Genomic DNA, 27944 nt, shown 5'->3' on the forward strand with positions numbered 1-27944 from the left:
ACTTTTTCAAGCAGCTGTGTACATGTAAGAAAAGCTCGACAGTGATGGTTTTCTGTGCAATATCAGTGCTCTTTCATTCCTCTCTGCCTTTTAAACTCATTTCCTCAAACACAGACTCTGAGCTCATCTCTCCTGCTCTGTCTGAAGACAGTAAACAGATGTCCCCCTCATTTCCTGTGTCTGCTATGGCAGAGAATATGGACAATGTGGCTACTTCTATTATGGAAATAATAGTAGGAATTTCAAATACAATACAAAACAATTAATCTGTGAAAATGATATCTGGAACAATGGGCATGCCTAACTTATAAAACAACAAATATGTGGGCATTTATGGAAGGCAAGATGAATACCCCTAAAACCCACCATTAGCTAGCTTGCAAGATAAGTTAGCATTCACAACTCACTGACTGTAACTGCCATGGTGTCCTGAGTGGTCTCTCACACTAACAGTGGGACGATGTCCCAGCAAACAGTCCATGATCTAGAACCATGAAAAGGTCTATAATTGGGCATCGCTTCCACCATTGTGCATTTTAAAGGATTTGTAATGTACCCGCAATTTAAAAAAAATTCCTGAACATGTACCACTGGATACACAACCTGGCAAGTTCCGAGAAAGCCCAGGGGAGGCACGATGAAGCCCCAGAAGTAACAGCAGGAACGCAACTGGCCCTGGCACGCACTCATTTGGCCCGATAGCAGAAACGCAGCTATTGGTGCACTATCAGCACAAATGCCGTTTCAAAAGGTAATAGCCAAGTTTCTAAGGCCACACTAATCCATTTTCATTTAAAAAGGTCTGTTTTCAGTTTCCAAACATTGTCGCTTGCAAAGTAAGTGGTAATTGGGAGAGTTTACTAAACGCTTTGTTTGCGGTAAAGAAAAACACAGTGTTGACGAGGAGCGTAAACATTGAGAAATGAATGCGTTTCCGATACAAAATGTGGTTAATGCATAAATGACTTTCAGTAAGATACCTTCTTTTGGCCAAAATTAAGGGCAATCTCATAATACACTTCGACAAGCTCAATAAAGAAATCCATCCAAGATTGTGAACAGAGAGAGAGAAAAAGGTTGATTCCAAATAGAATTCAATCAAAAGTTGACAAAAACTATTTTACCCAGTATGTGTGTGCTATGTATTTTAATGCTTATTACGGTTACTGAAAATACATTGTGAGGGCTATATGAAAGATACATTTATATGATGTATCTTCTAGCCATAGCTAAAATAAAAAAATAAAATAAAAATATCTCTTTGATAATGATATGGGGACATATTGAATGGAAAACTATGTGAGTGGGGCACTGTGGGCGCAGAAGAATTTTGACCAGGCCCAATGGGCGTCACTGAATGCTGAATGGTGGCACCGGTGTGCAAACGTTCATATTAAGTGATGGTTTCGAATTTTAGGATGCAGTATGTAGTCCGCACAACACGTTTTGTGTTCAACTTCCTTAACAAATTACCTGCCTATGTACATAGTACCCAGCAAGGCAGTGTGATAATGTTTGGAACAGAGCCAAAAAATCTGTATTATGTAACTACATTACCATAAAATGATTTTAACAGTTTAAGTATTCATAAAACAAACATTTACAAATCAATTACAATTCTTCTTGAGCAGGCCGCCGGCTCCACACACACACAAACGTTAGACGTTACACATGCAGAGCAGTCCTCAGATGAACTGCCTCATTCATCGCTGTGAGATTTCTTGCAGATAAAGAGTTCATAACCTGGAACTCAACACAGCCCAGGGAAATGTTCACTGAGATATGTACTGCTTCAACAGGGACAACATCAACCACCAGGCTGGTTTTCTGTTCCTCTGATGATACTGATGAGTTTTGGGCAAGTTATGAAAAAAAATAAAACAAAAAAAACAGCTTTTGTTAGGTCTTTCTTTGGAGACCAAAATAGTTCCCGGAGGAATAAAACATTTCCTGTAGCACTCCAGCGTATGTGTGTGTGTGTGTGTGTGTGTGTGTGTGTTGGCGGGAGTCGACTCACAGTCACACACCAGCACAAAGACTCTTGCGTCGAGTTCAGGTGTTCAATAAAGATCACCCAAAGCTCAAATGACCAGTAAACATGACTTCTACAACCTTTCAGTTCATATTAAATGGGTCATATGTAATCGATTTTCAGAGAATTTGATGTCCAATATAGAAAACGTCCTCCTCTGTCCATCCAGAACATTTAGTATTGGTGTTTGGTAAGGCAAACATCACCATTACTGCTGCTCATACTTGACTCTATAAAACGTGTAAAGTAACTCTTCCCATGCCGTTTGTATTACGGACATGAATGACAACTCAGATCATGCGGCTTGTTGAGGAAAGGAGTGCTATTACTTTTCTAAGTAATCAGACATTCAATTATAACCAGGTGGACATTAAAACAGGCAAAACAATCCAATCGAATGTTAATTGTAAGCATCAGAGAGAGGATTGGAATGGCAGTTTTTTGTTGCAAGAAACTTTTACTAACATTATAAATGTACTTAATACATCAATTGATAGAACAATGTATAACATGAACCCCTAAGAACAAACAATGTTGCTGTGAGTAGGGCTGGGAACTGAGATTTGGTTCGTATTCAGAACTGTTCCATACTTTGAAATATACTGAAACAGGACGAATTTCATGACTTTGGGTTCCAATAAAGGGGTCATGTCACGAGGAATCAAATTTTAAGAGGTCTTTCTACTGTAAAAATATTCTGTAAATAACAGAATACAACACTTAATCCTCAATGCAATAAAAGCATTGATTGAAACCAAGCTGCAAAAACTTGTTTCTCTACTTCCACGACTACCTTACCTCACTAGGAGTATATTAATTCATGACCGCCTCTACAGCTCAAAAACATTAAAACCTACTTCTTTTAACATTAAACCTGGTTCTTTAATTCGGCAACTGAGAGAAGACACAAACAATTCCTGAACACCAAAGGGGACCATCTGGACTATTTTAAATTATTTTTGCTTTTAAACATGCAAAAAAACATTCAGACGTCATTGACCACTTGATACGTCTCCCGGGCCACTTTTAAAAGACACGGTTTCAAGTTACAACTCTGAAGAGGAGAATCCACTCTCATTCAGCTGCTGCCTTTTGATGTTTTGAGCACAAACGAGTCACGGACATGTTCCTTTGCCTATCTGCGCCATTTATAATTGTTGGTGTATGAAAACATGCGCTGGATGGACGTCTTTGACCGTTTAGATGCATTTCAGTGCAGGATTATAATGATTATCAGCGTATTTTAGCATGGATTGCATGTTTTTTTTTTTTGGCTATAAGTGTGGAATGCTGGTGAACAGTCATAAAACTATTCAAGCTTTGCAAAGAAACTGATAATGAAGGCTGGGACAGTTAAAACAATTGAACCCAATACAAAACAGGAAGTACATTTAGATTTACATTTATGCATTTGGCAGACGCTTTTATCCAAAGTGACTTACAGTGCAATTATTACAGGGACAATCCCCCCGGAACAACCTGGAGTTAAGTGCCTTACTCAAGGACACAATCCCCCCGGAACAACCTGGAGTTAAGTGCCTTACTCAAGGACACAATCGTGGTGGCCGTGGGGTTCGAACCAGCGACCTTCTGATTAACAGCCCTGTGCTTTAGCCACTACGCCACCACCACACCGGGAAGTAAACAGGTCCATTCATGAATATTTCAAATGTCATGACTGTCTGTTTATGGTGCTATATATTCACATGCAATGTTTTGGATGTGCGTTGTGTGTAAACTCTGACATTTACTTTTATAATGTTGTGGAGCTTGTTTGTTCTCTTCAGAATAAGTTAAAAAGAATTGCAGAATTTGAGGGACTGCACGATGTTACCCAATCAGAACAGTGGACATTTACGTTGAAGTTTTAAGGAGGCTGTTAGGCCAAAATTGAGTGTTTCAGACATAGGGACAAAAACAGGGTATACATTATATAGATTACTAAATTATGAATGTTAACATGCATAAAAACATTACTAACTGTGGTGGTGGGGGGGTGGTTGAGCGCCAGCGTGTGAATGGAGACCGAGATCAGGAGATGAGAACGGTAAGGATCATCACCTGGCAATAACTGTCTCTAACAGCTGTTCAGTGAGAGTTGGAGATGGATTGAAGAACAAGCCGGAGGGCAGTGAGGGAGAGAGAGCAACCACACACACCCCGAGACTGCGTTAAGCTGTGTAATCTTACCAATTTTGTTCTATAAAATAAATACAGTTTGACTTGGATTTGCCATCTCCTTGCAACCCAATTACAAACTTTGTTACACTAACATTATCAGTCAACCTCAGTGAAGATACAAAATAAATGACTTGCGTTTTTGATTAACTAAAAGAAAAAAAAAAAAAAAAAAAAAAAAAGAGCATTTCATGACCCCTTTAACGGTTCTTGAACATGCATTATTTCGGCAATGTGGACGCAACATCGAGCCAAAATACTCATGACACTTCATGCACTACAATTCAGCACCACTGCAACACCAAAGTGGTCTAACTCTTTAACAAACTAATAATTATTTTTTTTTTTATCTTTTAGTTAATCAAAAACGCAAGTCATTTATTTTGTCAAGTCCGACTCAAAATAAACCAATAATTGTTAGTGTTATGTGTACTTATTTTTGGTGAGACTTAAATCAGAATAATACCTGAATGGTTGTACACATTGTGTGTTATGTTAGTTTTGAGTTTTGTTGCATTTATGTGATATTGGCATACATTATGTGGTGTTTATAAAAATGTCCGAATGGATAAAATACCTTAATTAAAATGTATGTGTAAACGCATCACTTGAGAGAATCTGTGCTGTTAAAATCTGAAATTCTCTCATCATTTGGTAACAAGCTGCTGAGGGCAGTAAATAAAATACGAATTACATTTGAATGTACTCAAAAGTACTAAAAGAATTGTTAATGGAAACGGGATCGTTCCGAAGAATCGAAACAGGAATTCTTTGCGATTTCCATCCCTAGCTGTGGGAAAAAAAGTGCATCAATATATATTAATTGGGCACATATAGAAAAAAAAGCAGTGATACCTCCATCAAGACTGCATGAGATGCGTTTACTGGAGGTGCGTTGGAAGTACGGCGTGGGGCGGTCGATAAGGGTACTGGCCTGTCGCGTCTGTGCCTGCGTTCTACCACTGTAACGGAACTTGGAACCCAGAGTCAGGAACTTGGTCTTGGTGGGCTGCTCAGGAGTCATCAACCTGCAAACACAATAAGCACACAACACCGTTCAGAAGAAGTATACTCGCATATGTAAACACGTGGAGATGTACTCATAATAGAAGCAGTTTTGAAGTATAATCATAAAACAAACATTGCACATGTTAGCATGACACTGGTGTGATACTATCACTAACAAACCCTGTATGAGCTACGATATATCCAATCTCAAATACCTTGTATCCAAACTCTTGTACAGCCATGGGCAAAAGTATTGGCAGTGACAAAATTTGTGTTTCACAAAGTTTTCTGCTTCAGTTGTTGTGGTGTTGATTCACATTGTTTCTAGATTATTGTGCAGAGTGATCAGGTGCATTTTAAATGATTGCAAAAAGCCAAATTTCTTTTTTTATTACCAAATTTCACAGTTTTTTTGGTCCCGGCACAAAATGACCAGCTAACATAATTTCACTAATCATATCAGCAGCACTTGGGAAAGTGTGAACGAGTACTAGTGAGAAGGAAATCACTCTATCATTCTGATGGGATAATAAAGAGCAGACTGATTGCTATAAAAGAGAGAAGTGCTTCCAATCATTGTGTTCTTGTTAGCAATGTTTCCTCTAAAGAAAGACGTGCAGCCATTATCGATTTCTATCAAAATGGCCTTCCATGCAAAAGAATATTGCTGCAAAGAATATTGCACCTGAAAGAACCATTTACCGGATCATCAAGAACTTCAAGGAGAGAGGTTCAACTGCAGTGAAGAAGGCTTCAGGACATCCCAGAGTGTCCAGCAAGCGCCAGAACCGTCTCCTCCTGAGGAGACAGCTACTGAACCGTGTCACCACCAGTGCAGAACTTGCTCAATATTGGCAGCAGGTCTGTGTGAGTGCATCTGCACGCACAGTGAGGCGAGGACTTTTGGACAATGGCCTGGTGTCAAGAAGGCCAGCAAAGAAGCCACTTCTCTCAAAGAAAAACATCAAGCACAGACAGTACAAGGATTGGACAGCAGAAGACTGGTGCAAAGTTATTTTCTCTGATGAAGCCACCTTCCGACTGTTTGGGACATCTGGAAAATCAATAGTCCAGAGAAGAATCCAAGGGAGTGGGCTCTCTCAAAATTCTGCCCAAAAACACTGCCATGAATAAAGGATGGTATCAAACGTCCTGCAAGAGCAACTTCTCCCAACGATACAGGAGCAATTTGGTGATGATGCGTGCATTTTCCAGCATGATGGAGCACCATGTCACAAGGAAAGAGTGATAATGAAGTGGCTCGGAGATCATTACATTGAAATTTTGAATCTGTGTCCAGGCAAATCCCCGGATCTTAATCCCATAGAGAACCTGTGGTCAATCCACAAAAGGCGAGTGGACAAACAGAAGCCCAGATATTGTGATCAAATCCGAGTACTTATAAGGCAAGAATGGATCGCCATCAGTCAGGATTTGGCCCAGAAGCTGATATCCAGCCTGCCAGAGTGAATTGCAGAGGTTATGAAGAACAAGGGTCACACTGTAAATATTGTCTTTGTATAAATTGAATGTTTTTGCCAATAAAATCCTTTCAAATTTATGAAACGATTATAATTGTTTTCCAGTATACCATAGAAACATGTGAAAATATAATCTACAAATACTGAAGCAGAAAACTTTGCAAAACACAAAATTGATGTCATTGCCAATACTTTTGGCTTATAAAATTAATGACATATGTTGTTTCATTAATCAAATTAAATGCATATTAATAATTGCTGTAAAAAAAAGCACAGAAATGAAGATAATTAGAAGACATTACATTATGACAGACAAAAATTAAAGTAATTAATTTTGCAATAAGGTGTCAATCACTCCAAGGTAAATTAGGGGCCGTTCAAAAAGGACTCGTTCTTGTACTCTGGCAATGTTTTGCATTTGCTTGTTTTTGGCCATCTTGCTTTTTTCAGCATCACAGCTCTGTAATTGTATACAATGGGCATCTCACACTATGTTTTTGTGTACAGTTTGAAAAACTTGTCTTGACATGAATCCACCTTGATGTCCTGCCTAAAAAGGACAATTTGTACAACTTCACAGCTAAATTAACAAATTTTTACTGAAGACAGAGTATATTTCCATTAAACACAAGTCCTGTTTGTTTTTAGACAGTAAAAATCATTATCTGAGAGCTGGGGATGTGTTGTTGAATTGTACGTTGAGTATTAAAAAGTTTAAAATTAGATATTTCTGAGCAAAGACTGAGATCAGTCTGATTGTGCTGGCACGCGTGAGAGTTTTATCTTGTTCTGAGCCAAAACCAACAGCACCACTAGCATGCGGGTAATGTGCATTGAGTTCAAGTCAGTCTGAAACACACCCTCAGACATATTAACATCATGCCATCTTGTCTTTAACCTAATTCCTTCTACATCTGGCCCCCTGAGGAGGTCCCATCATGAAATAAAGACATATGGGCAGCCTGCACTCTGGAGGGAAAGATTTTGCTGCAGGACGCATCCTTATGGAGAGAGGTTGCTGAAGGACAGTGACAAATTCTGTGGTGCCTCAAAACACTTAGATCTTTGAACATTTGGAGATCTTCATGGCACAATCTGCTGATCACACTGTCACTGTCCTGTCACCTTGTCAGGTTGGGTTTTTGTCTGATGGAACCGTGACATCATCGCACCATGTTCTGTCTTGTGTTTCAGGTCCTGTCTTTGTGTTGAGCGCAGGGGTACGGGTGTGAGTTTCCGCCGTGGAATCTACGGTAAATGTCATGGTCCTGTCACTCTGTCAGGTTGGGGTTTTGTCTGACGGGACCATGACATCAACCCATGTCTTTTGTGAGTGCACGTGTCCGGTTGTGACCACCGTGCACTCTTCAGTCAGTCATGTTTCATGTCCGGAGCATGGTGTCTGGATCCTGACTTCCTGTATTGTTCAGTTTCAGTCTGTGCCGGGATCCGGACACTCATGCTCAGTGTTCTGTTTGTTTTGGACTAATTGTGTTGACATTCCTCCCTCATGTGTTACAGGTGCAGCTGACACGCAGAATCAGCTTTTCCAAGAGAACGCTGATCATTCCAAATTTCAGCTGGCGAGTGGCACTTGTCCCTTGTTTGTTCCTGCTTATTTTAATCCCCTCGTGTGTCATGATCTTTGCTGGATTGTTGAATGTAGTTGTATGGCTTTGTGCCAGCACTTAAGGCCGCGGAAGATGTTCCCCTGCCATTGTCAGCATCCTCAGCCACGGAGGCTGTTCCCTTGCTGCTGCCAGAATCCACGGCAACGGAGGCCGCTCCCCTGCCCCTGCCAGCGTCCAAGCCCATGGAAGCCATTCTCCTGCCACTGTCAGCGCTCACTGCCACGGGGGCCATTCTCCTGCCGCTGTCAGTCCTGTCCATGTCAGTCCTCACAGAAACTGCCCCCTGTCCAGTCCTTTGACCCCTATCCAGCAGCTACCGCCCAGAACTCTGTCCTCTAAGTCCTGAGGCTGCCTTCCAGGCAGCCAGTCCCCACCTCTGCTCTGAGGCCTCCTCACAGGCCTTTGGACAATGACCCTTTCCTTAAACACCTGTCCCTTGTTTGCCACACTCTCTCTGCCTGGTTGGTCCTGTCTCGTTTATCTGTTGGTTGCCCATCTCTGCCCACGTATCGGGAGTGTGGTTCCCTCCCATTTTGCTGTACGCTTGTTCTCTGTGCTCACGAGTCTTCAATGGATGATTCTTCATCTCTGCCCATGTGTCGGGAGAGTGAATGCCTTCCAGTATGCTGGACATTGTTCTCTGCACCTCATTATGCTTCAACGGAAGATTCCTATGAATCTGCTCCTGACTTCCACATGCACACATGTGGCATGTCGCCTATGAACACACTATTCACGGATTTCCCATAAAACTTCCCGCAGCTACTGCAGCCGGTGCCAGAGTCCTCAGTCTTCACCAGCACAGTTGAAGTGGATATTTATAGTTAATAAATCCTTTGAACTTTTCGGTCTCTGTCTCGCTCTCTGACACACATTGGCTCTGTTTCAAACCCTAGTGAACTACCTACCTAGGCAGCATTTTTAGGCATGAAATGAAGATGAAAGCGGTTCCAAACAGTAAGCCAGTGAAATTCTGCTTAAATTACCATTTTGGCCAAAATCTATGACAACATTGCATGTGTCCTCTGCTAAATCTAGAACAAATAGTAATTTTTTGATTCTTGGTCTCGAAAAGGAATAGAATACAGTAAAGAATACAATAAAATATAGAATAAAGGGCAGAGAATATAGGACAAAATAGAATATATAGAACATATAAAAGAATGTAGAATAGAATACAGAATAAATAAATTAATTAAATAGAATAGAGAATAGAATTGAACAGATTCATATGGCTGGGCTGATGGAAATTTTGGCCAGCCTTGTACAGAACAGAATAGAATACAGAATAGAATAAAATGGAATACAATAGTCACTGGCTGTGCCAGCGGAAATTTTGGTTGGTCTTGTACAGAGTAGGGCTGGGTGATAGGACGATGTTATTGAACATGGGTGATGTCTTATAAATCTCCCGATGCTGATTTTGACCCTCATTGACAGATGATGACAGACAATATTGGTAAAAGCCAAAACCATGGATCTGGGAAGTTGCAAGATAATATATTAAATAGCAGCACAGGGTGTGTTTTGTGTTGCACATGCATGCCCGCCAAATGGGACAAGCTCCTCCTCCAAATGCAGGTGTTTCACGAGTGAGTAAATTTGTTCATCTACCCACAAAAGTGGTGGCTGACCTGTAAGACGTCTTTGAGTAACACATGATAAGAAATGCTGTTAAACACAGACACGCCGTTGAAGAAAGACACTATATTATATTTTTAAGAACAAACAATAGTCGTCAATGCCTGTGTCTGATGTGCTGTTTGTTCAGAGGCGTGCAGTGGGAGCATCTCGTGGATGCACATGTTAAGAGTTCTCACTCTTCTTTGTTTCAGTTGTCTGAAAACTGTTTGCAAGAATAGTGTCGGGTTTGAGAATCCTGCAATTGACCTCAGACCATTTTGGGAGGTACTCAAAGTTTAGTTTGGTTTATTTCCATGGAGCAGTTTGCACTTAACATGCATTGTGAGCACAACTCTGCTGGTGCACTTAAAAAATATTTGTATTAAAGAAACAAAAGACGAAAGTGATTATGTCATAAAATAACACAAGACCACGTTCACCATGAACCTAAAATTGAGTTCTATTTTCTTTTCTTTAGGCAGTATTACAAAAATGAAATACAAGCACAAATTCAATAAAAACACATTATTTTGGGAACACGGGGAATTGTGTTTTCTATTTATTTAGGCACAGACTAAGTGAAGTTACAAACTGTTTTAGCCATTTTGAAAGTGGTAATTATGTTGGTTGTGTTGAACTTTCTAGAGGTAATGGTATATTTCTATTTTTATTATTATCATTACATTTATGTCATTAGTTCTTTATTTTTAGGCTCTTAGTAATTTCCCACATGTTGTCATAGTTAAATGAGGCTGTTGGAGATGGTAGTTGTTTGGATTTGGGGAGGTGGTTATATTAATTGTTTTATCACTTCATTATTTTAATTGGTTTTTCATTTAGTTTAAAATGCTATTTGAATTTAAATATATCTTTTCATGTTTCAATTCATGAATTACATTTTTAAAGCAAAATCAATAAAAGTACAAATATTCACAGACAGTCACAGCATGGGGGTTGATTATGTAATCAAATATCACAATATTATTTCCATAAAATATTGTGAAAATATAGTTTTTTGCATATCGCCCAGCCCTAGAACAGAACAGGATACATTATAGAATAAAATGGAATAGAATAGTGTCATATGGCTGGGGCAGTGCAAATATTGGCCAGTCTTCTACAGAACAAAACAGAATCCAGAAAAGAATCCAGAATGAAATAGAACACAGAATAGAATGAAATGGAATAGAATAGAGTTACAAAACTGGACTGGAGGAAATCTTTATAAAATTGCACTGATAACACCAAAACTCTTTAATTACACATTGTCATATGAACAAGCAGTCAGTAATTGCACAGCTTGATTAAAGTCTCGCAGGTCAGAAGTACATGATATAAACAGAAACAGTTCCAGACACACTTTTGTTTGTGTTATGTAGCCTAATGTTGCACTTCAGGATAGTGAACCTTCAACAGTTCTTATTTCATTTGGAGTTGGAAATTAATACTTGCGAATAACCGCTTCGATTGACGTAGAAGTGTTTTTGATTCACTAAGAAGAACTGGCTCTTTAGAGTCTTTAGTTCAGGAATGAGAATACACTAGGCATGCTGTGTGTTTTATGATGAAGATTCAGTAGAGGGCAGTGCCGTATTTTAGCACAGTGCTTGCACATTCGAGAACTGTTAACAGAATCAAAAGTCATGAAAATCATACGGTTTCAGTATTAAAAATAAATAGGTAAACAAAACTAGGTTCTTGGTTCCCAATCCTACTGGCCAGTCTTGTAATAGAGAGGTAGAGAAATTCTGCACCCAGCAGCACAGATGTCATGTGAAGTCAGCGTGGCCCACCATCTGCATTACACACACCTCACTGCATGCTCACTTCACACACGCTACAGCAACCCGACCGCTCACAGCACACATGGCAGTCAAGACAAAAACAACACACACACACACCTGGAGCATAATCAGCACTTGTGTGTCTGATGAAGGGAAGTCAAAAGAGTGTGTGTTTACCTGAAGAAGGTGTGGTGTTCCACACACACTTTCCAAACTCTTTTGGCCGCACGATGGTTGGGCAACTTGAAGCCAACTGTACTCTCAAACTGCTCAGCCTGAAACACAAAGACTTCATGAAACATGAATGAGAGATGAAAATGTATCAAATATGAGCATCATGACCAAAATACGGGTCAACTCCCATTCCTGTGAGTGTTTCTGGACTATACGGAATTATGACAAAGACAATAACAAAAAGTACCATGTATGCATCAAAGTACAATGTTATTACAATCTGACACCGTCAGTGCATCATGGAACATTGCTTTTGCAGAAGGGAAGGCAGACATATAGTTTTATCTGTGTGTTTTCTGCAGTGCTGGTTGTGTTAAGATGATCGTACCTCTCCTGGCCTGATCTTGATGTAGAAGTTGCTGCGTTTGTAGGAGATCTTGAGGATTTTGGGCCAGGCGAAACGGTTTATCCGCAGACGATCCTTATAGATTAATAAACCGTTTGAACACACCCCCAACATGATATCAACTCCCTCACAATCCTGTTGAAAACAAAATTGTGTCATTATCAAAATGTGAAATGTAAAAAAAAAATAATAAGCGCTTTTATGACCAAATTTTTTTATGAACAAATAAACACGGCAAACGTCCATAGACACACGTGACTTTACGTCCTCTACTCTCACAGCTACATTTAAAGCTCATTTCAAACTCCAACTTGTTCAACGCCTTCATGTTATTAGATGTGTCATGTCATTTGAACGTGATCATTAGAATATTGAATCATGCCAGTGAAGTCTCTCATCATTCAAGCACTTCTCTTAATACAATGCTTCTACGTAACGTCCTCAATGGGTCTTTATTGCTAGTGCTTTTGGGCCGTGGAGCACAGGTCATTGATCCGACTGTGTTAACTGTAGAGCTGAGACAGAAATCAATACTGCCGATAACAGATTGAGCTCAGACTTTTAACAGTTCAGCAGCTCTCAGTGCTCAAACCTGCAGGCCTCACGTGACCTCTGACCCTCTGAAGAGAGCACATGAGGTTCTGCTGCTGCTGCTCATTTTCAATTAAACAAAACCTGGGTGAATCTCACGAAACCTGTCAAGAACATGTGTGGTTCATTTTTCACCTCAAATATCAAAAGAAATGAAAATATACAGTAAATTGACTTGCTTTTATGACCTCTTTTATGACCTCTTTATGACCTCTTTTATGACCTCTGAGAAATCACACAGACTGTAATTTAAAATGAATGTCGCATGGCGGAATGATTTCAAATGAATAAGTGAAGGCAAAAATGTGTTTCAAAATAGTAAAAAGAAAATCAGTTACAAAGAAAATGACACATTTCTCTTGACAGTAAGGGTGTATTTTATAATGAACAATACTTTCACAGCATTCCTTAATGTTGGTTAATGTAAATTTCAACATATACATTTTTTAAATAACTTAAATGTGAACTATTAATGAACATTTGCATTTTCACAAATGAACATTAAGCTCAATAAATGCTGTAAAATATATGATGCTTAAATGTACTGTTAACAAATACTGCCATACAGTAAAAGTGTTACAATTTTAACCTAAATATATTTTTAATAATATCAAGCAATTATTTGACATGCTGATTTAAATACAAATCTTTTAGTCATTTGTACTTAATGGTTTGAAGGGTTGACTGTAATACACAAACAGCAGTGATAAGTAATTAAATGTAAGAATTACAAACAACCGCAAAAATAAATAAATAATATTAGTCCTATGACTATATATTTCTACAAAACATATTTAATTGAACTTTATGTTAGGGGTGAACTGTGACCTGGAAACGTTCTTGTGAGGATCAGCTGTGTTTTGGTAAATCATCTTTGTGGTTCAAGCACAAAACATCAAATGTGAGTAATAATTTCACACTTATTTAAATAATACCAATGTCAATTTGAAGTTGAGTCTTGATTTTTCACATACTCAGATTCATTTTTTGGACTTAAAAATCTTTAAAGAAAGTAATGGTGAGATGTATACCACTATTTTTAGGAAAGAAACCGACAGAAATACCATATTAAGAGCAGATAGCTTTCACCCTTTATGGATGACCGAGAATATTCCTTTTGGCCAGTTCAATTCCAATACCTGGTTAAGTTTAAGTGCAGGAAATTACAGGTGTGGCAACTGTAATCACTGTGATAATATGATTAAGACTAAAATGTTTAGAGATGTAACCTCGGGCTCCGAATTGAAAATAAGATCTTTTATTATTATTTTTTTTATTATTATTATATGTACAGTGAGGAAAATAAGTATTTGAACACCCTGCTATTTTGCAAGTTCTCCCACTTGGAAATCATGGAGGGGTCTGAAATTGTCATCGTAGGTGCATGTCCACTGTGAGAGACATAATCTAAAAAAAAAAATCCAGAAATCACAATGTATGATTTTTTAACTATTTATTTGTATGATACAGCTGCAAATAAGTATTTGAACACCTGTCTATCAGCTAGAATTCTGACCCTCAAAGACCTGTTAGTCTGCCTTTAAAATGTCCACCTCCACTCCATTTATTATCCTAAATTAGATGCACCTGTTTGAGGTCGTTAGCTGCATAAAGACACCTGTCCACCCCATACAATCAGTAAGAATCCAACTACTAACATGGCCAAGACCAAAGAGCCGTCCAAAGACACTAGAGACAAAATTGTACACCTCCACAAGGCTGGAAAGGGCTATGGGGAAATTGCCAAGCAGCTTGGTGAAAAAAGGTCCACTGTTGGAGCAATCATTAGAAAATGGAAGAAGCTAAACATGACTGTCAATCTCCCTCGGACTGGGGCTCCATGCAAGATCTCACCTCGTGGGGTCTCAATGATCCTAAGAAAGGTGAGAAATCAGCCCAGAACTACAGGGGAGGAGCTGGTCAATGACCTGAAAAGAGCTGGGACCACCGTTTCCAAGGTTACTGTTGGTAATACACTAAGACGTCATGGTTTGAAATCATGCATGGCACGGAAGGTTCCCCTGCTTAAACCAGCACATGTCAAGGCCCGTCTTAAGTTTGCCAATGACCATTTGGATGATCCAGAGGAGTCCTGGGAGAAAGTCATGTGGTCAGATGAGACCAAAATAGAACTTTTTGGTCATAATTCCACTAACCGTGTTTGGAGGAAGAAGAATGATGAGTACCATCCCAAGAACACCATCCCTACTGTGAAGCATGGGGGTGGTAGCATCATGCTTTGGGGGTGTTTTTCTGCACATGGGACAGGGCGACTGCACTGTATTAAGGAGAGGATGACCGGGGCCTTGTATTGCGAGATTTTGGGGAACAACCTCCTTCCCTCAGTTAGAGCATTGAAGATGGGTCGAGGCTGGGTCTTCCAACATGACAATGACCCGAAGCACACAGCCAGGATAACCAAGGAGTGGCTCTGTAAGAAGCATATCAAGGTTCTGGCGTGGCCTAGCCAGTCTCCAGACCTAAACCCAATAGAGAATCTTTGGAGGGAGCTCAAACTATGTGTTTCTCAGTGACAGCCCAGAAACCTGACTGATCTAGAGAAGATCTGGATGGAGGAGTGGGCCAAAATCCCTCCTGCAGTGTGTGCAAACCTGGTGAAAAACTACAGGAAACGTTTGACCTCTGTAATTGCAAACAAAGGCTACTGTACCAAATATTAACATTGATTTTCTCAGGTGTTCAAATACTTATTTGCAGCTGTATCATACAAATAAATAGTTAAAAAATCATACATTGTGATTTCTGGATTTTGTTTTTTAGATTATGTCTCTCTCAGTGGACATGCACCTACGATGACAATTTCAGACCACTCCATGATTTCCAAGTGGGAGAACTTGCAAAATAGCAGGGTGTTCAAATACTTATTTTCCTCACTGTATATGCATGTATATGTGTGTATATATGTGTATATGTATGTGTATATATTTTTCTCCTTTCAGGTTGCCTTGCATAGTGTGACCAGGTGTTTGCTATTTGATTAATTAACTGCTACTTAAAATGTACCTGTGATTGGAGTCACGTGACGCGATGCGAGAGGCAGCTTAGCAGCGAGCTCCGCTTCAGTTTGCTACAATTATCCTGTTAATTATTTTGATTCGGTGAAAACACCAATTATTCGGTCATTTAAGTAATACTGGAAGCAGACGATGTCTAAAATTCCGAAATCCTCGGCCTGTGGGGATATTAAAAGGCACCTGCGTTCGCACACGCCCGACGCCACTCAGGAGGACCAAGATGGCCTGGTTGCGGATCACGACAACGTACATAACGTTACTGATGGAAGCCAGGACATCGCGAATATTTATACAATTCTGACAAAAATCTCAGGTGACATGGAGGGAATTGCGAAGATACGTAAAACTACCGCGTCGGTGGAGGCTAAACTATCCTCTTTGATTACAAGACTGGATGAGGTTGAAAAACGGGTGGAGTTTTTAGAGGGGGCCAAGAAAGAATCACAGGCGAATCCACCTGCCACCAAAACCGAGCTGGAGCAGATATGGGACAAAATGGAAGACATGGAGAACCGGAACAGACGCAATAATATTCGTATCGTCGGGATCCCGGAAGGGAAAGAAGGCCAGGAAATGGTGAGCTTTCTGGATGGACTTATCCCGCAATTGATTGATTCGACGGACCGACAGCTTAAAATTGAACATGCACACAGATCTCCCGGTCAGCGCCTCAACTCAACAGATAGACCCCGGCCGGTTTTGGCAAGATTCATACGGTCAGCCGACAGGGACTTTGTGTTACGGGCGGCGAGGGTTAAAGGCAAACTATGCTGGGAGAACAATAATGTTATGATCTTTCCTGATTTCGCCAGATCAACACAGCAGAAGCGAGACAGATTCAAGGAATGCAAGAAAATGCTTCACATGAAGAAGGTGAGCTTCGCACTGCTTTATCCTGCAAAATTGCGAATCGGAACTAAGAATGGGCACAGGACCTTTTTTTGCCCACGACAGGCTATGGCCTTCATTGAAAAAATGGAGTGATCGCGGATATACTTCTTTTTTTTCTCCACCTCTAAAGATTTTTTTTTTTTGTAGTTTTAGCTGTAACAGCTGTATTTTATTGCATACAGAATACATGTCAATAATACTGGCATGGTTGTTTGTTACATTTAAGACTAGAGGGGAGATCATTGAATTTCATCAGTCATGAGTCATGACTATCGGAGTAGCAGAACTGTCGCGTGAACGCCTCTTGAACGAGTCATGGACCTTTGGACTTGTGGGGGGTGGTTTTTTTGAGTTATAATATTAATAAAAAAGCATTTGCAATTTAGATGTGTTAAACAAATGAAAGATACATTTGGAAGAGTTATTATGGTCTGGGCTGAAATACAGGGGCAAAATATATTATTGGCCAATATCTATGCGCCCAATCTTGACAATCAGAATTTTTTTATAGATTTGGAAGTGAAGTTACGATCTGCTGTGAACTATAAGATTGTGCTGGGCGGGGATTTTAATTTGTTAATGGATCCACTCCTAGATCATAGCTGCTCAAAAGTATATAACACACCTAAAGCAAAATTTATAGTACATAGGATGTGTCAATCTCTCGGCCTCATAGACATTTGGAGACTCCTGAATCCAAATGGGAGGGACTATACCTTCTTTTCGAATGCACATAACATTTTCTCTAGAATTGACTTTTTCCTTCTATCAAAATCACTTATCCCTTCTGTCATTGCATGTAAAATTGGGAATATCATCACCTCGGACCATGCCTGGGTATGTTTAGAGTTGAAACCTTCTATAGAGAGGAAAAAATCGTCTAGATGGCGTCTTAATACATCTCTCTTACAAAACCCAGTATTCCAACAAATGCTAAAAACAGAAATTAATGTTTACATAGAAACTAATTGGTCATCAGTATCCTCAGTGGGAGTGGTATGGGATGCTCTTAAGGCAGTTATTAGGGGATGTATCATTCAATTTGCCGCACACTCTAAAAAACTTAAAGCACAAGAACTATTAGAGTTGGACAATAGCATTAAGAGGATTGAAACAAAGATGAAACGCCAGGTGACATCTAGTGGTCTTAGAGAACTAACTCAATTAAAATATAACATAATTTTGTCTCAAAAGATTGAATTTTTGTTATTCAGGACAAGACAGACATATTTTGAGTCAGGAGATAAGGCAGGGAAACTTCTAGCTAATTATATTAAGCACAAGGAGTTCTCCTCCATTATTCCATCTGTCAGGTCTACCAGGGGAGATATATTTACTGCCGCTGCGGATGATAAATAGAACATTTAAAGAATTCTACATAGGTCTTTACAAATCAGTGTCGTCATCAACTGATGAGGATATTAGTAGATTCCTGGAACCGCTAGATCTCCCTAGGCTTTCAAATGACCAGAAGCAACTTCTGGATTCAGATATAACTTTGGAGGAAGTGATGGAGGTGATCAAAGCATTGCCCACGGGGAAAGCTCCGGGTCCGGATGGTTTTCCCGCTGAATTTTTTAGAGATAATGTTAAAGAACTTGCTCCATTAATGCTAGAAGTCTTTATGGAGGCATTTCAGAGGGAGGAATTACCACCAACAATGTCACAAGCCCTAATTAGTCTTATACTTAAGAAGGATAAAGATTCAAGTGAGTGCAAAAGTTACTGTCCAATATTGTTGATTCAACTGGATCTAAAAATTGTCAAAAATCCTAACTAATCGTTTAAATAAAGTTATATCAGCACTTATACACGTAGATCAAGTAGGGTTTATTAGCGGCCGTAGTTCTTCTGATAACATTCGACGGTTTATTGACATTTGGTGGGCAGTAGGGGAGGAGCAGACCCCAATTGCCGCTGTCTCACTGGATGCTGAGAAGGCTTTTGACATGGTGGAGTGGAAGTATCTTTTTAAAATTCTAGAAGTTTATGGGTTTGGAAACACGTTTATAAGATGGATCAAATTACTGTATAAACAACCGGTAGCAGCGGTTCAAACCAACGGCCTAATTTCAGAGTATTTTCCGCTTGACAGAGGGACCCGACAGGGCTCTCCACTTTCCCCGTTGCTGTTCTGTCTTGCTTTGGAACCTTTAGCTGCCGCAATAAGAAAAGATGATGATTTTCCTGGTATTGTAGTGGGGGGAGAGGTACATAAGCTTATGCTTTATGCTGATGACATTCTATTATTTGTTTCTGACCCTTGTAGGTCTATACCTTGTCTTCTTGGAATAATTGATATCTTCTCTAAGTTTTCAGGTTATAGGGTGAATTGGTCTAAATCAGAAGCTCTTGCATTGACTGCTTTTTGCCCTGCCTCAGCGTTTCACCCTGGCACATTCCAATGGCCTAAATCAGGCATTAGATATTTAGGCATTTTATTCCCCCAAATTTGAATGATTTAGTGAGAGTTAATTTTGACCCCTTAATGAAAAAAGATTTCCTGCGATATGGATAGATGGGCTCCACTCCATACAGTATGTCAATGGCTGGAAAAGTTAATGTAATTAAAATGAGTTGTACGCCAAAACTGAATTATCTATTACAGTCTCTCCCAATACAAATAACTCTCTCTTACTTTAAACAGTTTGACAGATTATGTAAGGCTTTAATTTGGAATGGTAAGCGACCTCGGATGCATTCTAATAAGTTACAGAGACCTGTTGAGAAAGGTGGTCTAGGCCTGCCTAATATTTTGTTTTATTATTATGCTTTTAGTCTTAGACACCTGGCTCATTGGTAACTTCCTCCTGAGCGAGCCCCCCCTTGGTATAGGATTGAACAATCTATCTTGCCGTCTATCTCTTTGTTACAGAGTCTGTCCATTAAACTGGAAGGAGAGGTGAAAAAACATCCTATTATTTCACACTTGCAGGCAGTATGGTTAAAAACGTCCCGTATGCGAAGCTTTGACCCTTACCTAAATGCTTGTTCAAGTATCTGGCTGAACCCTAAATTGCGTATTAATAAAACCCCCTTTCTATGGAAGGAATGGATTAAGAAGGGTGTCGTTATATTAAGCGACCTTTATGAAAATGGCAGTCTGAAGTCATTTGAACACATACAACAACAGTATGGTATATCTAGATCTCAGTTTTTCAGGTATTTACAGTTACGACATTTACTTTGTACTAATTTTGGTTCTAGTTCAGCAGTTACCTGAGTCAGCAGATCTACACTGCATGGTAATTTTGGCATATGGGAAGGGTCATGAAGCATCAGTGTACTTATTCCTGGTTGATTCAAAGTCTTGGTGATGGAGCTTTATTAGCTCTTAAGAAAATTTGGGAAAGAGATCTGAATCTGATATTCAATGATGAGGAATGGAATAGAGTTTTAAAGAATGTCAAAACGACATCTAGGGATGCAAAGATACGCCTTATACAGTTTAAGATTCTGCACCGTTTTTACTGGACTCCGTCCAGATTGTATAGACTTGGGTTAAAAGAAACACCATATTGCTGGAGGTGTAAAACTGATAATGGAGATTTAACACATGCTCTGTGGTCTTGTACAAAAATTCAGGATTTCTGGAAAAAAGTTCATGAACACATTTGCACAATTTTGGATACTCATATTTCATTATGTCCTCAATTGTTTATATTAGGTGTGTGGATAGATAATGAAATAAGAGACAATCACATAATGTCCTGGGTACAAACCAGTTTAATGATTGGCAGACAGATAATTCTTAGGAGTTGGAAGTCAGAGGAGGCCCCTTCTTTTCAGGAATGGATAACAGAACTAGGTAGAGTGTCCGCATTTGAAAAAATGTCTTATAAACAGACTGATAAAGTAAATCTATACTATAAGAAATGGTCCAGATACTTAACATATTTGGAAAAAGGGCAGTAATAACTGTGTTAGAACCATGCTCACGCTCGAAAGTGAAATTGTAATGGTATATGTATGTATGCTAATATTTTCTTTTTCCTCAACATTTATCTTAATTATGGGGGTTGGGGAGGGGGTTGGGGAGTATCAGAGTAAAAATGTTGATTCTATACATATGTATTGTGTGGTACTCTGGAAGTTTCTGTGAATCAATAAAAACTGTTAATCTGAAAAAAAAAATGTACCTGTGATTTTGTTTATTACACACACCCTGATGAAGGCATAAGCCGCAACGCGTAGGTGTATCTGTCACCAATTTTACTTCTAAAAGCCATGATTTAATAAAGGCTTTTTAACTTTTCTACACAATTCGAGTACCTTGGGATATTTTATTTTTTGTTTTTAAAGATTTCAGAACTTGATCAGATCTAGAATCAAACACATTCACTGCAAATTTGTGCTGAAAATGTGTTTGGCTTTAAAAAAACAGACCCACACAACCACAGTTCAAATGTTTGTTCGGGGACAGGAAATTACCTCTAAATCTAATAAAACATTAGTAATATTCCCTGGGTTTTTCTGGTCTGTTTACTAGGTACCAAAGGACCCAATTAAAAAACAATCAATCAACACCAAATATGCCTTCTATAAGGACATGACAGAATAAGACTAATACAACACCATGTGTCAGTCCTTAAAGGTCATGAGATACTCCAGGAACACTGAATACCACAAGCGGTTCCTTCAGCTGGAGTATTTAAGAGAGGGGTCGTTGGGGAGATAAACTGAATATGGGAAAAGAGCCAGTGAGCTGATATTCCTCTGCAAGTTTAAAAATGGCAACAGATTTTTTCCCAGACCTTGATACCCTCATTACTGCTGAACACACGAACATGAACACACACACACACACACACACACACACACACACGAACACACACACTGTGTGAGTGTTTGTTCAGCTGAAGTCACCCCTGTGTCATTCTCATTAGATAATGGATTTTGTTGATAAGGTTAATTGGAGTGGGGGTAAAATAGAATAAGAGTTGATTACACACTAAGGAACTGCACTTGAGTATGTAAAAGTGGGGTCTGAGATTCTCTTCATGTGAACTGCAGAATGATCTGCGATTAATGTGAAAGTGAAATATTCCGTAAGTGAACCGCTACTGACGAAAGCTCTGTTCCAAAATCAGGTGAACGGTCAAACTGTCTACTGTTGCACAGGCCGCTTACTCCTGAGCCAGCACACTTACTGAAATGCCACCTTGAAAGTTCTCGTAAATGTTTAAATTAAACTTTTCACTAATTTGCAATGTAAAAAAAAACTGTATTTAATTAGAATAATCAGAGCTCCAGACTGCAACAAAAAATAAAATAAATACCTGTTACGATAATTTAAAATCTAGCAAAGAATGAAGAAGAACTTCGCCGTGAGTGTATCGACGGCATCATCTGTAGATGTTCTACCTTGGCGTGATGCAAATCCACACCGTACATGGAGAGCTTTTTTGCATTCTCCAAAAACTGGGCATCTGCTTGGGCCGGAGTCATACCCCTGAAAGAGAAGAGGGTACAGGATGATTTTTAGTTGAGATATGAGTTAACTACACGACTGACATGAGCATAAATCTCAGCAGTCCAACCTTCACATGCCATAAACACATTTAGGACTGTTACACACTGTGGGCTTTGTTCCGTCCTGCACTGGGATGTTTGGGAACGGGGCATGAGACACTTCAATTAAAGTCCCAAGAGGTTCATCCTCGAAATGAAAGGTCAGGGCATTTGAAGGTCAGTTTATTATGGCGATGAATTTAAATAAGCAATGTGAATTTCAAAGTTGGCAGCTGTAAGACTTTCAAAATAAATCAGTGGTGGATGCTGGAATAGGAAAAGAACGCATTCATAAACTCATCTGGGAATCAAATCAGCGGGTGGAAATATTTATGGCCAGTAAATAATCTCATTCAAGCCCAAAACTTCATTTTGCCCCCTGCTGCAGAGGATTTACACATCACGTACCAAACGATGGAGAGAAAGACCCACCTGAAATCTGCGTTCACAGATCACACTGAAAATGATTCAGCTGAATTCTGATTGGACGACCCAAAGACAGAATCTCGTGCAGTTTAGTGGAATATGGATTCATGAACAGTGTGAATAATACATAACTGTACTCTTATTTCTTCTTTTCTCATTCTTTTTTCTTTCATACATATGTTCTTTTGTTTCTTTTCTCATTCTGTCTTTTAGATTTTATTTATGGATTTAAAATGTTTGGTTATAGGGCTGTTTTTGTTCGTCAGACCTGTGGGACTTGTGCAGCTCCACCACCTTCTCCTCCAGCTCCTTGGTCTGGTTTGGAGCGAACTGGAAGTCTGAGATGTAGTCCAGACGATGTTCTTCTGGGTCATAGTCACCAAGCTCAGCCTGCAGGGCGTATGATTCGAGCAGTGCATGTGTGACAAACGAACAGGGCAATCGTCCTGATGCAATATCCTGCCTCAACTGAAGGCACAACAGAAACCTGCAGAGATGAGGGGAGATAAACTTACAGTCTTTGTATGTGTCAGACACATTAACCTTCACCTGCATTGTTCCCTTGTGAAAATAATATGTGCGGACAGGTTTGACTGATAATAAGAGGGAAATCTTAGTGTTTGACAGGCAGTTAAAGGGTGCATGTTCAACTAAAAGATAGGAAGTTTGGTCACACACGTTCACACACTAAGAAGTTGTCCAGGTGTTATAACTGTTACTATTACTGTGAACAAGTCATCTAACATCACTTTAAAAAATATAATGTCATGAACTTTGTATAAAAGCATCAGCTGATTGACAACTTCCTATATTTGCACTCACATTCTACATTAAATATGAACATAAATATAGTAATTACAATATAGAAAAAGAAATTACAAAGGGAAACTGAAAACAATCAATTACAAGAATAAAAGCATTATACCATAATAAACACATATAGAGGAACCACATATACATTCCAGAGGCACTAAACACCCACAAATCATCTCTGCCCCGTCCTCTGTACAATATAACTCATTGTTGTTCTGTTATTTGCTATTGAGTTTATAATGATATGTGTTGATGTATTGATGATTTTACAGTGGCTCATTTACTGTGATGGGGTGAATTGTGTGTTTGCATCTTATATGATTGTATTAATATTACATGTTTTGTCTAATTAACGAGCTTGTTGAGTAATTCATAAGAGAATCGTGATTGTTGAGTGTTCCCATTACCTGCCATTAGAAGTTGATGCTCCATCAGACTTAAAAATAAAAACTCTGTGCAGTTGTAGAACAACATGACACACTGAAGAAGTGAGAACTGTGACATATGAATCAAATAGAAGAACTTGAGAAAGAGGAGTGGGGATCATCTTGATTTTGAGACCATTAAGAAACTTGTCCTGATAAAACCTTATTAAACAAATCCCTCAAAGAGCTTCCAGAATAAAAACGTTGTCTACTTGCATTAATAGCAGGGCAGACGAATAAGATACGTTTAAGAGACAAGGCAGTAATGACATGATGGTGGTTACTCGCCTTTCAGATTAAATACATGCAACACTTGTGCCATGGGATTATTTGAGTAAATTGAATAGTAAATTATAGCAGCCAAACATATCTGAAATTAGCAAAATGTGCAATTAAAGTGAATCTGGAGGACTTCAAAAAGAATGCGCTCCGTGCACATAACAGATAGATCATATCTGAATGTTAAAAAGACAGTTCACGCGGTCAGACACCTTAATCAAAGAATACCTGAAGTTCAAAGTTCACTTGTTTCTACAAGTAAAATGTAGTCAAAGGTAGACGGCCGTGTGGTTTTTGACCCTCATGTGTGTTCCAGTGTTAAAAGAGTTGCCTTTTTGTAGTTAACTACTTTAAGATACGATTAGCTTGTAGGGTTATAAAGTAGCTTCTGCAACACTGGTAAAAGTGCTACATGATAAGCACATAACTTTCCGTGAAGATTTTGGGCAGGTCTAATAACATTATGTATCAGTGTGAGTGTACCGTGTTATGTCCTCAGTCATTTGGGATGGATCGGGAGGGTAAAACTTCACACAGAATGCAAACTGCCACTGAGAGTCTAAAGGAAAAAAAACAGAGAAAGAAAATATAGATTAAACAAGAGTAAAAACAGAGATTGTATGAAGAGAGAATATCACAGCAGGTCCCGGATCACCAAGACCGGAGCGTACAACCAAATATGAGGCATAAAATTACAAAACGAGGCTCATTTTTGACATGATTGTGTATAGTTGTTACATCATTTCCACTGCTGTAAAACGTTTCCAAGTTTAAAGCAAATTAGTCATGAAATTGTGTTTTCATGATCACTGATTGCTGCCACTTTTCAGTACTTGCAGTTGGTATTTAATAAGAAACACAGAAAAACAAGCACATGTGCCATAAACATAATGTAGGGTGGAGAAAGAGAGAAGAGACCGCAGATGTTCGTGATTATGGTGGAGTCTGAATGGGTGCTGATGTCTGTTTGCTCCATTAGTAAACCAACACTCTGATGTTTCATTGTGATCATCATTTACAAATGAATGTTTTAAAAGGCTGAAATGGACCACACTAATGATACAATATCAATATGTTGGGCTGGACTGTAAACACGTCTCATTAAACAAACTAAAAGCAGTCAAGTAAACTCATGTGCTCCCAATACAATTAAACCGAGAGGCACATGTTGAAAAAGGGTTTTTGTTGCATTGCCTTTTTATTCTCTAAAAAAGAACATATTTGAATGACATTGCAGGACGAGTCCCATAATTCCCAATAAGCAGGCAACACTTGATTAAGACTTTGTCTAGTTTTCAAGTAGGGAAGAATAGATCATGGAAATGTCAAATGTTCATTATTAAACAAAGTTGCGGTCCTGGATGCTGAATGGTAACCAACAAAAATAATGTTGTAATCTGTGCTTGCATTCACACATCCCGAGACAATCCTGTGAAGACCAAAGTGACATCATGGTGTGACTTCTACTGTACAAGTAACGGACAAAAATAAAATATATGAATAAATAAAATCTTGGTATCAAGGTGCATATTATTCATATTAAATAATAGAAAAATGATACACACACAAAAAAATATATATATATACATATAAAAATTACTATTTTTCAATGATACTGTCCTGCATCAGTAAAGTTCGATTCAGTAATCATGTTTATAATTTAGTTTAATTCTCAATGGGCCTACCTTACTAAAATAATGTAAACTAACTACACCAACAAGGTGAAACTACGTCTTTTACTTCAGACACTAGCATGTATTACAATCAAAAATGATTACGATATTCATTTGCCATTCATTTGTTGGTGTTTTTCTAGCAATTCTTTTATGTTTTGTTTTACACTAGCAGTGCCATTTTTTTGTATGCCTTAAACACTTTTTAAACATTACAATAAAAAAAAAAAACATTAGTAATATACAAATTGTACGCTAACTGTTGCGTTGCGATTAAGCATTGAGAAGCATCAAGGCAAACGTCATCTTTTCCATCTTCATTTCTACAAGCTGTAAAATTTAAAATAAAATTTTATTTGGGAGATAAACAGAAATGCATAATTTGGAACCTAATGTGTTGGAAAATATAAATAAATGAACTTTGTTTCATTATGTTCTTGCCCTTTTTAGGGTTAAGATAATAAATGTATGAAACAGGTGGCCTGTCGTTATGTTGTAAGCACTGTGTCGAGGAACTAGTTACATTGAGTCATAACAAAACTGTTAAAAGTGTACTGTATCTGGTTGTTATGTATCATTAATTAGCCTACACTAACCGTATTTTCACTTACACTCATCTTCACAAATATCAAGGGACGTTCACGGAAATTGTACTTTAGGTTTGAAATGTTCCCTGCATGAGACGACACTTTTGTCATCACAATTTACAAACTGGGTAACCATCATTAGCATTTTAAATACCCAAAGTATTCCTACTGAACATTGCAGACTTCAACCGTACCATATGTGAAGCTCTGACATTTGGTATGCTGCACTCTGAATTCAAAATTATTAAAAAATGTTCTCTAGTGCCCGACCGATTTAACAGTCCGCCGATATCCTTTCAAAGACATATCTGTATCGGCATACATGTTTTCCGATATGAAAACTTTTTTTTAGAACATATAAACGCAGAAAACAATACTTGGGCTGATTTCGAGTTGGTGTCATAACATAGTTTGTCCAGCAGAGCTCGCTCCGACTCCATTGTTTACAGAGCTGAGCTGATGATGGTTCTGCAGACAGTGCAGTGTTTAGCTGTGTCTTCTCTTTAAGTTGCTAACTAGTTTGTGAAATACATACAGGAAAGTTAATAAAAAATGACCCCATCATTATCCCTTTTCAATACAACTAATATAATATTAACCCTGTCCCAAATAACATGTCACTCATGTTTATCACATCTGTTTGCTATGTTAACCAGCTATAGTTTCTCAGAGCATCTTTTTGCCACGTAGCTACTTTCATTGCTTGTCAGCTGAGTGGAAGCTAATGTGTAAACATGTATTCACCAAACTGTTTTGTTCAGGATTCACAGTTTGGTACCCCAATCAACCAAACAATTCCAGTCGTTGCATTTATAAAATGTAATAATTAAAAGTCTGGTTTTCCACCGTTGAAAGTTTCCCCTGAACTTGTATAGCAGAATACGGTGTAACACCGCTGTCGCTGTTTATCTCTTGACTCGGCAGGTGTAAATGCTTCTTGTGTTACAGCTGCCCCTAATTGACTGCCAGTATTAAAATAGTCAAAATATGCTTGATGTTAAACAGTACTACTGATGTTTATTTGGATATTTATTGGATTTTTATTTATTCTTTATTTTCTCAGTGTTCATTTCTAGAATGTGTTGACAATGTATAATAATAAGAATGTCAAATATTCTTTGATAAAAATATTTAAGAAAGCAGTCTTCTGAGTACCTTTGCATAGTTCTATCAGTGCAAAATAAGTGCACAATCCACATAGAAAAGATCAGTTTTAAAAAATCCATATTGGTCAGACATCAGGTATGTGATGCTGTTAATGTAGCCAGTTGTTTATTAATTTATCTGATATTTACAATTAAAACATTAATTTATTTACATGTATACTTGCCTTTAAATTGTTTTACTTGGGTCAAATATTTTGGGTATCCTTCCACAAGCTTCTCACATTAAGTTG

General features: G+C 38.6%; 1 protein-coding gene across 7 annotated transcripts in view; it reads right to left on the reverse strand.

Annotated features, from left to right (window-relative positions):
• The window catches only part of LOC127621843 (protein 4.1-like), a 151090-nt gene that overhangs the window by 40903 nt on the left and 82243 nt on the right, over positions 1-27944 (reverse strand). For all 7 annotated transcript variants that reach the window (XM_052095607.1, XM_052095606.1, XM_052095605.1 and 4 more), the window contains exons 7-12: positions 24772-24847; positions 23040-23258; positions 22199-22286; positions 12300-12452; positions 11915-12012; positions 5066-5238 (exon numbers count right to left, since the gene is read on the reverse strand). In XM_052095607.1, coding sequence (XP_051951567.1) covers positions 5066-5238; positions 11915-12012; positions 12300-12452; positions 22199-22286; positions 23040-23258; positions 24772-24847 — 807 coding nt within the window. The remainder of the gene's footprint in view (positions 1-5065; positions 5239-11914; positions 12013-12299; positions 12453-22198; positions 22287-23039; positions 23259-24771; positions 24848-27944) is intronic.

The sequence above is a fragment of the Xyrauchen texanus genome, chromosome 28 (genome assembly GCF_025860055.1).
Source record: "Xyrauchen texanus isolate HMW12.3.18 chromosome 28, RBS_HiC_50CHRs, whole genome shotgun sequence".
NCBI lineage: Eukaryota > Metazoa > Chordata > Actinopteri > Cypriniformes > Catostomidae > Xyrauchen > Xyrauchen texanus.